The sequence below is a fragment of the Rousettus aegyptiacus genome, unplaced genomic scaffold (assembly GCF_014176215.1).
Source record: "Rousettus aegyptiacus isolate mRouAeg1 unplaced genomic scaffold, mRouAeg1.p scaffold_m13_p_4, whole genome shotgun sequence".
Taxonomy (NCBI): Eukaryota; Metazoa; Chordata; class Mammalia; order Chiroptera; family Pteropodidae; genus Rousettus; species Rousettus aegyptiacus.
Genome location: NW_023416307.1, coordinates 151,151,394 through 151,164,716, shown reverse-complemented (window position 1 = coordinate 151,164,716; position 13,323 = coordinate 151,151,394). Strand labels below are relative to the sequence as shown.

General features: G+C 57.6%; 1 protein-coding gene across 8 annotated transcripts in view; it reads right to left on the bottom strand.

Moving 5' to 3' along the window:
* Positions 1–13,323, bottom strand: part of VIPR1 (vasoactive intestinal peptide receptor 1) — a 33,247-nt gene that overhangs the window by 17,284 nt on the left and 2,640 nt on the right. For 2 of the 8 annotated variants that reach the window (XM_016163325.2, XM_016163332.2), the window contains exon 2: positions 2,459–2,567. In XM_016163325.2, the coding sequence (XP_016018811.2) occupies positions 2,459–2,525 (67 nt within the window). In that variant the 5' untranslated portion in view covers positions 2,526–2,567. Of the gene's footprint in view, positions 1–2,458; positions 2,568–12,162; positions 12,350–12,739; positions 13,282–13,323 lie in introns of those variants that run through there. The other 6 variants (XM_016163331.2, XM_016163326.2, XM_016163323.2 and 3 more) reach the window with 6 other exon arrangements.

Here is a 13,323-nt window from a genome sequence, read left to right as displayed (position 1 = left end):
AGCACCACCAGGGCTGGATGTGAACCGTGCGGGGGTGCAGGCGGTGGGCAGGGGAGCCAGGGAAGAGAAGCCAGTAGGCGGATGTGGTCAGAGACGCTTCCTGCAGGAGGTGGCAGGGTCAGGAAGCCAAGAAGGAGGTGACGGCCAAAAAAATCCTGGGCACCTTGGAGGGCCTGTTGTCCTGGGCCGGGCCCTGGGAGTATTCTCTGTGTGCCCACCCCATGGAGACTCCACGGGTCCCACCATGTGTGTCACCAGACGCACAGAGATACAGGGCCCAGGCTGGCTGTGTACGCCCACTGGGGCTGCCACCTCAACAGGAACGAAAGCCCAACCTGGAGTGGGGGCTGGTGAGGCAGAACTGGGGCCTCTGCTCGGTCATTTTTGTAGATGTGTGTGTACAGAGAGAGAAACATGCTCACAAGTGCTCCCGGGCTCACAGAAGCCCAGACACGCGTGCAAACACACATACATTCTGCTTACTTGGGCATGAAAAGACCAGACATGAGTAAACACAGGCACAGAGTGACACCTACGACTCATGGACAGACGTGCATAGATGTGACCGGGTATATCGTAGACATTCACGCTGATACGCACACACGCGCACACTCACACGCCAAAACACAGACGCCCGGCAGACATATCCAGGCAAGTTCAGGCTCACGCAGACACGTGCCCTGACACACACGCTCAGAGTCAGACATGGAGCTACAGACCCCAGAAGCACCGACGCAGAACCGAGCAGACACGGGCCAGAAGCACACACCTGGATGTGCACAAACGTACACAGAACCCCACCCAAGGTCAAGAGCAGACTCCTACTGACCCATACCTGCCCGCCCCTGGATCCCAGGCTGGCTGCCTGGTGACGGGGTATTGGCACCCAACAGGCACCCTGTGCCAGCAATGACCTCATGGGGATCACGAGGGTAGCTCGCCTTCAGGGCCTGGGAGGGGTGCAGCGGGGCCTAGAGTCTGGGGTCTGGGCCTCTCTGAGCTGCCTCTGATCCTGGATCCCGCTGTTGGGGCTTACTGAGGCCTGCCTGTCTGCAGCCTGGCCCTGTCTCCCTGCCCTGGCGGGTGGGGTAAGGTGCACAGGCAGAGGGCAGGTCCAGCTGCTATACTTCGACCGAGGCTTCAGTCTTAAGATCCCGGGAGAGAGGAGGCTGCCCCTCCTGAGAGCTAGGGTAGGAGGAGGCCACCAGCAAGGCTAAACATACTCCTGTATGGTGCAGGAGGCAGAGAGCTTGGGCACCAGGGGCAAGAAGGAAGGGCCTGGCAGGGGTTACATAACTCTCAGACTCGGAGGTGGCAGGGGACTGGGGAGCCAGGAAGACCTTAAAGATGCCCCCTGCTCTTGAGCAAGGCTGTTATGTAACTTTAAGCTCAGCCTCAGGGAAGGCGACCTGGGAGGGAGGCCCAGAGCAGGCACAGACACTCCCTGCCTGCCCGCCGCCCGCCCCCTTCCTCTCGGCGAGCTGGGAACCCCACGTCCACACGCCACTCTCCAGCGCCCACTGTCTCTGCGCCTCCCACCTTTCCAGTCTTTGCTTTCCCACATCCTGCCCAACCTCCCGAGTCTGGCTCAAGCGGCTCCTTGTGAAGAAAGCACTTTGTATTTCCTCCATGCTCAGCCCAGGGCTGCCGAGCCGAGTGCGGGGGACTCGGGATGGCGGGATGAAGAGGAAAGGGTGCTGTCACTTGATCGATGGCCTTGCTGGGTCTGGGCAGCTGGACAGTGCTGGCCTGAGGGTGCCCCTGGCACCACCCTTCACACTGCCAGGCTGGAGCTCCCCGAGACCCTCTGAGAAGACTAGCTGGACCCCATGCGCTCAGCCTGAGTCTGATCTTGACTCGTCTGATCAGCAGGATAGCGAGCTGATGGTTCATCTGGCCTGCTGAGGGTGGGCTGGGATAGGGAGGTCAGTGTGTGTGTCCAGGGGCCTGTGTGCTGTCACCTCTGGGTGTCACGCTGGCTGGCAGAGCCTCGGGTTGGGAGGAAGGGGCTGGGTTTGTTCCTGCACCCCCCACACTCTCAACCGTGATGAGTGTTCCAGACCTGTGCGGACTAGCCTTGTACCCCTTCTTGCTCTAGACTGCCAAGATGGCTTTGAGCTTCCATGTGGTCTCCGTGGCAGTCACATACTGTCACCCGATGTCCTCCATTCTCCTGAGATGCTAACAATACAGTGGCCCCATCCCAGAGTGTGGTGTTCCGGGGCCAGCTCTCCCCATCTCAGCCCCGGCCTGCTCGGGAGATCCGTTAGGGCCTCCCTTCTTCCATCTGGCTCCCCAGTTTCTCCCAGTATCTTCTGCTCAACTATCCAACAGCTCCGGGGTGCTATCACTCTGCAGCAAATGTAGAATACATGCGACGTGGATCTGGGCTCATGGCTCGAGGAGTGGGGCTCCTTGGGGGCCTGCGGCACCTCTCTTTCCTCCAGGGGAGCCTCACCTGCTGTCTCATTCTCCAGCTGGGCCTCCTCCAGGCACTGCTTGTGCTCCTTCTCGATCATATGCATGTAGTCACACGCCTCCAACTGCAGCACACTTGCCCAGCCACTCTGAGGGACAGAGACAGGGAGGGGACCCGTCAGCCTCACCTGAACCTCGTCCACAAACCCCGGGGATGTGAGCCAAGCACAGCCCAGTCACTGGACTGATCCAAGTTCCCGACTGAGCCCCAATCCCAACCGCAGACTGAATCCTGATCCTTGCCCCGCAGACGGAAGCCCAGCTCTGACTGCAATATGACCCCAAACTTTGTCTCCAAACTTTGGTCTATCTCGATGACCCTGTGGTGGTTTCTTGGTGGCTCCCCCAGCAGTGCTGTGGCTATGACAACTTTATCTCTTTGTGGGTAACATGACCCGGACAGAGGTGACAGGGCCTCTCCTTGGAGCTCAGAGCTGGCCCACTGGACTCTGCCACTCTCCAGCTTGGTTGGAGGGCTGGAAGTCCTCTGCCCCTGCCTCAGTCTCCAGGGATGGGTGGGGCCCAGCTGCTGCTCCCTCTGTACAGGATTTGGACCCTGGCCTCCAGTCGCTGGGACCAGGCCTGGGAGGAATACAGAAGTCTGACTGCATCTTTCACCTCTGTCCCCATTCTAGGAACCTGTGCTCAGCCCCCCGGGTCACCAGCTGGGAAGTGAACACTGGCCCTCCTTGCCCAGACCTCACTTGCCTCCTTCTCAGCTTCTGAATAATTAAGCTAAATCAGCTCTAATGAAACTGAGAGGGGAGTTTTAAGGAAATAAGAGCAGCCCCTTGGGACAGCTCGCCATCCCACTGGGCCTCCTCTGCCTCTGGGGAAAGGACGGGGAAGCCCGGGCTTCTCCTCTCTCCTCCTCTGCACCCCGGCCAGAGATCAGGGGTGGGGGCCAGACCTGTGTGCCAGGGAGACATCGGCACTGGGGCCGACACATGAGTAGGGGTGATGGATGCCCAGGAGCAGCCAGAAGATTTAGGTCTTGGGAGTCGTTGGGTGGGGAAGGGCAGGTGAGGGGCTCCATGGAGGGACTGCTGGGCTAGTGGCAGCTTCGCCTGTCTCTTTGGCTTTAGGGAAGTGTCCGCTACCCCTGGCAGCCCCACATCAGGTTCCTCATCTCTGCTTGGGGAGGAGAATGTCACGGTCTCCAACGGTGCTGTCGGGGAGAGTTCGGCAAGACTGGTCCAGAATCAGAGACTCCCAGTGTCTCTTCCGACTTGTCCTTCCCACTCTGGGACAAGGTCCTCACCTCCCTGGGCCTCAGTGTCCCTGTAGACTAAATGGGCCTTAACTATTGCCCTGCTGACTCAAAGGGTTCCAGCAGTGGGATTGTGGGGAGACATGGGTGGGGGAGTTTCCTCTCCAGTCCTTCTTTGAGGGGCTTCCCTTTCTGGCCTGCAGGCGCCAAGGGTGTGGCTTTGATCGTTGTTCTAAGTGAGTTGACCCCATTGAGAGATAAGTGTTCCAGGTGCCAGCAAGCTCTCCGTTGTCGTGGAGGGAGAGGAGGTCCAAGCTGAAGCCACACGACTAGGTGCCCAAGAGGCCACACTGCTGAGTCCCCTGTTGAAGGCTTTGGTGGAGCCTCATTGTCACAGAGGTGTCCAACTTTCCCAGCTAAGCACCACAGCTGACCAAGCCCACGTCTGATATCTTTCGGACCCCCCAACACCCAGACCTTGCTCGCTCATGTGTGCCATGGGCCTGGAAGCCACACTGAACATGGCCTTGGACTGTTGACTTTACCAGCTAATTGAGGTAAAGACATTAGCTGGTAAGTCATTTAAAACTTGGCATATGGTAAGTAACACAGATCTATTATGGAGCAGGATGCAGTTATTTGCATAACTGTTTCAAAGAAAGGGTATGCTTCAAGGCGATGGTGCTGCGGTCCCTCTTCCGTCCATGTGCTTTTCCAACTGCCCCAGAATGAAATACTCGAGATGTTCTGTCTTACGAGATCCATGGCCAGCTAATCCTGCTCGGGCATGAGAAGAGGGGTGGCCAGATGGATCTTAGATGTGGAGGAGGAACATGGGGACTGGCCGCCCCGGCTTCTGGCCACCCATTTTGTTTGCTTGGAGCATGCTTCTCCCCGAGATACCTTCTCACCCCTGTTGTCCTCCGGTAACAGGGTTCAGTCTGCCTCTGGCCCCTTCCCAGCCTCACCTGCCTCTCCTGCTCATTCTAACCTCCTATCCTCCCACGCCATGAAAGCAGGATGGATGCTTGTGGACACCTGTGATTGCCCCCCCTACCATCTGTTACCTTTCTCTAGAGCCATGTTCTCCTCTCTACCTGGAAAACCACCTCCTTCCCCACTCCTTGTTCATGGGTCCTGACCAACTCTCTTCTAGGGGATCATGTGACCAGACGTAAACCAATCAGAGCAATCCTCGTCATAGCATCTGGCACATGACCCAAGTCAGGCTACTCAGAACCAGGAGGCTCATTCCCGGGACTCTGGATTAAGAGACTAGGCAAGTGGTTTTGTTCTTTCCCACTGGTCTTGAAATCTCAAGGGATGCAGGGGCTGGAGCTACCACGACCATCTTGTCGCCAAGTGGAATGCAATGATGAAGATCTCATAGCTAAAGGCAGAATAGAGAGATGGAGAAAAACTAGGTCCTCTTGACATTGTCTGAGCCCCTGAATGCAGCCATGCCCGAAACCAGCCTTGCTTCCAGAAATGTGAGTCAATACCTTTCTTTGTGGCTTAAGCTAGTTGAGTTTTCTGTGTCTGTAACTGAAAGAGTCCAGACTTATGCTTCGAGGACAGGGCAATGGATAACCTCACTTGCTGGGAAGTTTGCAAGGAGGGGCAGGAGCCCCCAGGGTAACCCAGGAGCCTGGGATGTCTCTGAATGAAGTAAGGGTGGTTTGGAAGATGAGTTCTGTCTTGAGTCCTATCTGGAGAAGGGTAGAGAGGAAATAGAGACCCAAAGAGGGACCTAAGGTCACTCAGCAAACACATGTTCCCAGAAGAGAGCGAAATCTCTGACCATTAGTCCAGGCTGCATCAATCCTTCTCCACTGCTTCGCCTAGGGCCATCTGGTCAACCATTGTGCTCGTGGGGAGGAGGCCAGGGCAGCTCCCTGTAGCCCTTATCACTGAGGAATTCAGGCAGACTTTGGACTTCCTCTTCCACTTATTTTCCTATTCTAAACATCCTCATTATCCCTCTGGACTCCAGACACACGAAGCTGGAAAATTCCCAGCTGGATACAAGCAAGCTTACTGATCCATGGATGGGTTACAGGGTAGGATACAGCTGGAGTGTGGGCTTCATAGAGAATGGGTAGTAGAGGTGGGTGGGCTTTTGAGGAAGCGTAAGAGTTGGACAATCAGAGGCAGAACAAGAGTATTGTAGAAAGTAGGAGCAGTGTTTCCAGAAGCACGGAGGCACGCACATGCCTAATAGACTTGAGGTCGCAAGAAGCCTGCTGTGGCTGCAGCAAGGGGCCCTGGAGGCATCAGGAGACTGGTTGGGAGATGTAGACGGGGGCCAGGCCTCATCGGTTCCTGCCTGGACTGGTGCAGTAGCTTTCAGCCCAGCACCTGCAACCTGAGTAACCTTTGTACAATGTGTATCCCCATCCTCGTTTTCCTGCTTCAAGTCTCTGATGGTCCCTGTGGCCTGGGAGGCAAAGCCCACACTTCGAAACTAGCATTCAAGAGCCTTCCTAATCTCACCACTGCCTGCATCTCTCAACTTGTCTCCTGACACCCTATGTGCACGGGGAAAAGCAGGGCTTTCTTCCAAGCCCTCGCCAATTCCTCTGCTTGGCTGAGTTCCAAGTGAGTTTAAAGTCAGCCCGGCCTTGCAGTTGGGTTGAGGCTAGAGAGCTTCGGGACATTTTGGGTCCCCGACACCTTCTCTGTGACAGGAGTTCCTGATCCCAGAAGAAGGGACTCTTCCTGCAAGAGCAAGGAACTCTTTAGTCCTGGTCCTCCGGGTCCCCTGCCATGGTATTGGCTGGATGTGGGAGGTGACTGACAAAATTGGCAGGAGAATCCTGAGTTTCTGGTTAGGGGCAGAGATTAACCCAAATTTGTTAATTCCACCTGCTCAGCTGAGTCCCCTCCTCTCTATTCCCAGTGTGAGGGGCTTGGGAGAAAGCCCTGTGTTCTCCTCCCCCCATGAGGCTCTCGATATTTGGGGCAAAGGCTGGTGTTGTTGGGGGAGGGTGAAGGCGCTGGGAGTTGAAGTTGTTAGATGTAGACACAGTGGGTCCAGCTCATGGGCTCTACCCAATCCCCTCAAGGGCAGCCTGGGACCATAGCTACTGGCCTTGACATAGAACCCCCAGCCTCATCCAGGGCCAGAAAACTCTGGCAGGTGGAGCTGAGGGAGACAGAAGCAGTGTTCCAGGGGAGCAGGAGCCCCTCTGAGGAGCTGCTGGCCTCAAACATGCATTAGACTCAGCCGGTTGGATTAGGTGAGATAGGAGAAAGAACTTTGTGCCTGCAAATCACCAAGCGCCGGGAGCCACTGTGGATGATTTGTGCTTCTGAGGTTTGTTATCACAGGCCTCTTTTTCCCTGCCAGGGATGATGGGAAGAGGCCAGGGGCTGGGGAGTAGAGGGCAGGGAGTTCATTCCCCCAGTACCATCTATTACGCCCTGATTGATTTAAGCCCTCTGTAACTGAAGTAACGAGGCAACGAGGAGTCCCAGGAAAGCCGAGGACCCGGAGAGAAAGCAGTGCCATCGCAGGCACACAGGACCACACCCCAGCTTCCCAGGCTCCCTCTGCATTTTGGCTTTTGCTCTGAATTCTTAAGGAGGTGGAGGAGACCTTGTGCGGGAGGAGGCAGCGCAGGGAGGAGGAGTAAGAGGAGCAAAGGGCAGGGGGCCCGGGAAGGTAAGGCAGATCGTGGAATCCAGAAGTCACAGCAAAGAGCAGAAGCGTGCTCCCGGCTTTGCGGAGGGCACGAAAAGGAGTTTAAATAAGACCGCATCTAACTGAGAAGGGGCGCGAGGGAGAGTTTGGCAGGGGTCACAGGAACGTGCAATCACTTGCTCTAAGTGGTAGCTACGCACGTGTGACAATTCCCTGAGCTGTCGCTTCATGTTTGTGCATTTTGCTAATTAAGAACTATCTCCAAAGTCTCAGGTCAGCATGTGGCATCCCACAGCCACTTTGAAAGACGCAGGTCCTTGGCGAAACGACAGAGCCCAGTTAAGTCCACAGGTTCTGGTATTAGACCGTCTGCTACTTCTCGGATGGGCGACCTCGGGCAAGTTTCCCCACCTCATCTGTAGAACGGGGACCACGACGGCACCGCCTACTTCCAGGGTTGCGTCGAGGGTCACATGTGAAGTACATACTAGGGGACCGCAAAGAAGGGTCGGCAGTAATTGCCAAAGCTGCAGCCCAGTCCCTTCTGCCAGGCTGGCCTTACTGCCATCGCCAGACCCCAGCCTAGCCACAGCCTTCGTGCCCGGCATGAGCCCAGGCCGTCGGAATGTCCCGCCCACTGCCTAGTGGCGCTGTGCCCACCGGAGGAGAGGTCTCTAGTCTAGCAGTTCCCGTCGCCTCCTACTGCAGCCATCCCTCTTCCCAGCCCCGTATTTTCACATCCTTTCACCAACGGGTCTCGATCTTCCCCTCTGCAAATCCACGTATCGCCAACCACACCTCCCCCTGGGGAAGGCTGAGCTCTGGGCAGTAGGAGGGTGGAATGGGAATTCGTGTGCGTGGCCAGGAGGGCAGTGAGGAAGACGGCCAGGGATGCAGGTGTGGGCTTGGGGCAAGAAAGAGCTTTTCCCACCGCTCACAGTGGCACCAGGACAAGGGCGCATGCTATCAGAGGACGTGAGCAAAGCCACTCAGCCTGGGGTTAAGCCTGGTCCCAGCTGAGGGCCCCTCTTAGGTTCACTCAGGGGCATGGAGTCTTTCAGAGTTTCTTTGCAGAGGATCACGGTAGGGATGGCCAGTGAGGCAGGGGCAGCAGGGACTCAGGTTTAAATCCTCTGCCCTTTGAAAGTCATCCCGGGCACCTCTGGGGAGAGGACTGTTTACAAACATGATGTCTGTGGGCGATGTTGGTGTTGGGGCCACCTGCAGAGGGCTGGACACCAGCGCAGGGAGCTATAAATAGGCCAGGAGTCCTCCAGACACGGGGGTTGGTTAGGGACCTCTTTCCCTCCTCTGATGACCCATCGTACAGGAAGAATTTGTTTTTAAGATAGCAAGAGGCACTTCCTGAGAGATATGGAACCTCACATCATGAGCCATAAGATGGGGCCCGATGCAGGAAAGCCCAGCTTGATGCTCATGCATCCTGTCAGCTCGCTCTGGGGCCCATCACAACACAGGCAGAAAAGCTCCTTGCAATGAGACTGAAACCCCTGATAATATCACCGCTCGTCTTGTGAGGCTTGGGCGGATCTGGATATTAGATGGGAAGGAACTGGAACACTGTTAGTTTTGTTGTGATGATGGTATCATCGTTATCTGTGAAAATGTCCTTTGGTTTTAGAGATGCATTTTTAAATGACTTGGGGTAAAAAGTTGCAAGGTCTATCATTTATCTTAAAATACTTTGGCCAAAAAAGCAAAGGATGCAAATATTGTTAAAGGCTAAAAACTGTCCAACTGAGGAATTGGGAGGGATGAGTGCTGGAAATTCCCATACTGCTATTTTGCTGACATCCCTCCAAGGAACGGGTAAAAGCAAAAAACAAAACAAAACAAAACTCCAAAAACCAACTCATAATGTGGTGGAGAGATTAAACTGTTTCTCTTTCTTTTTCTGAAAGATGTCCAAGGTATGTGAGCGTCTGTACACACTGCACGTTTTCCCGGTGCAGTGAGAACAGCCTTGTGCTGGGAGGTCACACAGGAGAGGGTGGAGTCTGGGAGGCCGAGCAGAAGGGACAGGGAGAGAGGATGGGGCTTTGTCTAGTCCCCTGGCCCCATTCCTGCATCCACAGCCAGAGGGGCCACAGTGAGGGGCCCAGGTGAGTGGCAGGCTCAGCCCAGGTTGGGATGCCACTGAGGCTGTCCACTGCGTGAAGAGGCCCATTGCCTATCACCTAGTTCTCCCTGAGAGGACTCATCACCTGCCTGGGCCTGGAGCTTCACCCTACAAGTTGTCTGGCCACCTCATGAAGACACCTCCTGGCCCCAGGACTCCTGCCTGCCCTGGGGATCAGGAGGAAGGAATGAACTGTCACACAGTTCACTCAGCACTTTCATCTCCTCAGGACTCACAGGAGTCCTGACAGAAGGCTAAGTCCGTCTCACAGCTGTGAGGTTTGCGGAAGACTGTGCCCCACTCGGGGTGGAGCTGGCCTCCAGCCCAGGCCTCTTCCCATTTCTCCGGCACGCTGGGCTAAGGGTTCTCACCCTCCCTTTTGCAATGAGGGAACTGAGGTCCTTCCACAGAGATTAAACATGTTCTCAAGGTCAGTTGGCCATTGCCATGGAGTGGGATGAGGACGAGGTCTCTTGGTCCCAGCCCGGGTTCCCCATGGAAACTCCAGAAATGTCAGGGAAGGCCGAGACGCGGGGCACTGGGATGGGAGGGTGGAAGTCTCGATGGGAGCTCGCTCTTCTAGAACAATCCCTTGGGAGCCCTGCGCAGGCCTAGCTGACGTTGTCACTTCACACGGGGTGGCCTGCTGCGGGCCAGGAGGGCCTGGGCAGCTGTGGACAGTTTCTGGAAGCAAATGGCTGGGGCAGGATGCTTATGGTAAGGTGAGGCCTTCAGGGGCAGCAACCTGCCTCTCAGAGGAGTTAGAGGAGCAAAGCTTCCCCCAAGCCCAGGGCCCCCCAGCCTCTGGTAGGAACTGGGGGCTTACTCCTCTTTCTGTGGTCAGGCCCACTGGTCCTGCCAAGAGAGGCTGTTTTCTGGTCTCAGATGGAAGGCTGCCCATTTGGCTGAACTTTTCAGGGCATTGTCTCACCTCTTCCAGGGAGCCTTCCCTGGCTGCTCCTCTCAGGCACTCAGTTCGGGGGGGGGGTTGCTGCACCCCACACCCATCTGGGCTCTTCTTCCTGCTTTTCCTCACAAGCCCTGAGAGCCTACCTAGGGCAGGGCCCAGGTCCATTCCTCCTCTGTGATGCCCCTCTCCTCCCCACTGGGCTGGCATTCCCCTGAACAGTTCTGCTGCCAGTGAGGAGCCTCTGCACCTGCCCTCCAGGGGGTAGGGGCACTGGAAAGCCTGACTGGTGACCTTGGGGTGGACTTCCTCTTCTGAGACGCTGGAGGTTTTCTTTCCCTTTTTTGCTTCCCTGTTCAGAGATTTCTCCTTTCCAGGCAGAGGTCAGGGCACCATAAACAGGAGTGATAAGGCTTTGGGCCTTCAAACTGAACTTTGCAGCTGCCATTTTATGGCCCTGATAAAGTCGACCCACCTCCCCTCCTTCCCCCTCCCTCCCCCCCACCCCACCGCGAGTCTGCCTGCAGCAGGATTGCCTGATGTCCATTTAGTGCAGGAGCAAGCGGCCGGTGGGGAGTAGAGAGGGAACTGAGGCCCCTCACTCCAGCCGGCCCTCAGCTGGTCTTGCCTGAGTCCCGGCCCTGGGCTGTGGGGCACATGGGAGAAGGAGAGACCTCAGCCTTTGATCTCATGGGATGATCAGAAGAGTCTGGGCTGGGAGGTGAGTAGGGCTGAAGGGTGGGGTCAGAGGTGGGAGGGTCGAATGAGTGGGAGCAATCAGGGAAGGCTGTCTGCAGGAGGTGGCGTTTGGTACAAAGTGAATAAGATGTGGAAAGACAGGGTAGGCATTGGAGGAGTCAGCCTTGGGCAGTCGCAGGAGTTGGGGGCAGATGTGACCTAGCATGAAAGAGGCTCTACACCTGCACTAAGAAGCCTCCAGGGGTAGGGTAACGGGGTGCCAGTGGCAGTCCCCTGGCCCACCCAAGGAGAATTTGAGCGGTTGGAGCCCAGGGTTGGGAGGGCCAGAGGACTGTTGTTAAGGCCTGGAGGCTCTGTGACACCGAGGGGCTGTAAGTGGTGCCAGAGCTGAGGCGTCAGGGCCTGAGTCTGGTGAGGCTTTGAGCACTCAGGAGGCGGGTCTCGTGGCTAGCAATAGCAGGTGCGGAGCTCTTGTCGATTGTCATAAGGTCAGGCAATGAGCTCCCCATCCCCAGAGCGTACAAGACACTAGTTAGGTGAAAACACAGATTTCTGCCCTGGTGGAGGTGACAGTAAGGGAGGTTAATGATGGGGTAGAAGAGACTGGATTGGTATATTCCACCCGCCCACCCGGAGGCGGTGCCAGACCTGAAATCCACTTGTTTTAGGCCTTGCCCAAGCAGCAATCCCAGATCCCTCAAGTCTGGGGGTAGGGGTGGAGAGAAAATAAACCTCAGCCCAGGTCTGATCCGGGGGACGGTTGTAACCCCAGTGTCCCTGGGCCTCACTTTGCCCAAAGTAAAATGGGCTTGGGCAGGTTCAGGGATCTTAGAGGGAGTGATCCACATGTCTCATGCCTAAAGCCGGATCTGCCCTGCAGCCCAGGTGAACCATCCACAGACACCCACATACCTACATGTGGGGCATGCTAGCACAGGCCAGGGACATACACATGCCCATGGGGGGACGACGCAGAAGTGGCAGGAAGAAGGAGGCCACCGCTTGTTGGTGCGCATGGCTGGCCCTACCAGCTGAACACCACCCCCCCACCCCTCACTGCCCAGCTCCTTCCACCTTGGGCCTACCTTTCACCTCTGCTCAGTGAGAGGGCACAGGAAGGGTCTGCTTGTCATCCACCTTGTCCCCAAAGCCCCTTCCCAGGTCCCGGGGTCCCCAGCGCTGGATCTGCTGCCGAGATGTCACTCCTCCACGTAACACACAAAGCCCCACAGACACTTCCAAACGGGCACAGCACACGATGACGACCCTCACAGCCTCCCTCCCACCCACCGTCTACGAGACCTCTCATTTCATTCAACCACGGTCCCGGACCCTGCACCCACGGACCTCCCCACCCCACGCAAACCCGCAGCCACAACCCGGCCGGCAAGCGCGGAGCCAGCTCGCATCTGCCCCTCCACCCGCGTCCCGACTTGCGGTGCAGAGCCGGCCGCCGGCTGTCGGCAGTGTTGGGAGGGAATAGTTGGGTTGCAGACCCCTCCTCTCGGGTCTAGATCCGGTCCGAGGCGGAGCCAGAAGGAGACACCCGGTGCTCCCTGCCCTTGCTCTCCTCACACAGACGTGCGCGCAGACGGCTGGGATCCCGCCGCCCCCACTCCACTCCCAGCTGCCGGGACTCTGGGTGGCGCGACGGACACTCACCGCGGGCCGGAGGGAGCAGGCGAGGGCGCCGGCCAACAGGCAGAGCAGGGGGGCCGGCGGCGGGCTCGGAGGGCGCATGGTCCGCCCTGAGCCCGCGCCGGGCGGCCCCACGCCGGGACTGGGCGGGCGGGCGGCGCAGCGCGCGGTCGACCGTGGGACGCCTGGCGGAGTGGCGCTGCCGCGGTGGCCCCAGCGCTAAGAGGCGCCGCTCCGGGCTGGGGGCGGGCCCCGGGGGCTCGTCTGACTGGCATCAGGTACAGCCAATGGATCGGCGGAGGCGGGGCCGCGGAGCAGGTGTGGGCGGGGCGGAGGGCACGCCGCGAGCGGGGAGTCCCTGGGTTCCCTCCGCTCTTTCCACATGTCAGTCCTCAATTTCCAGGCGTTGACAGACCTTCGCGTCCTGGGACTGCATCTCGGGAGTCTCCGGACCCTAACACGCCTTCTTCCTCCCAGCTTGGCTCACGACGCTTCCAAGCGCCTGGTTGCCATCTCCTACTCCCGCTCGCCCCTTCAGCCCCGCCCCAGGACGCTCCGCACGTCCGCCTTCCAAACCGCCTCCTCCAGGAGGGCTCCCAGCCAGCCTC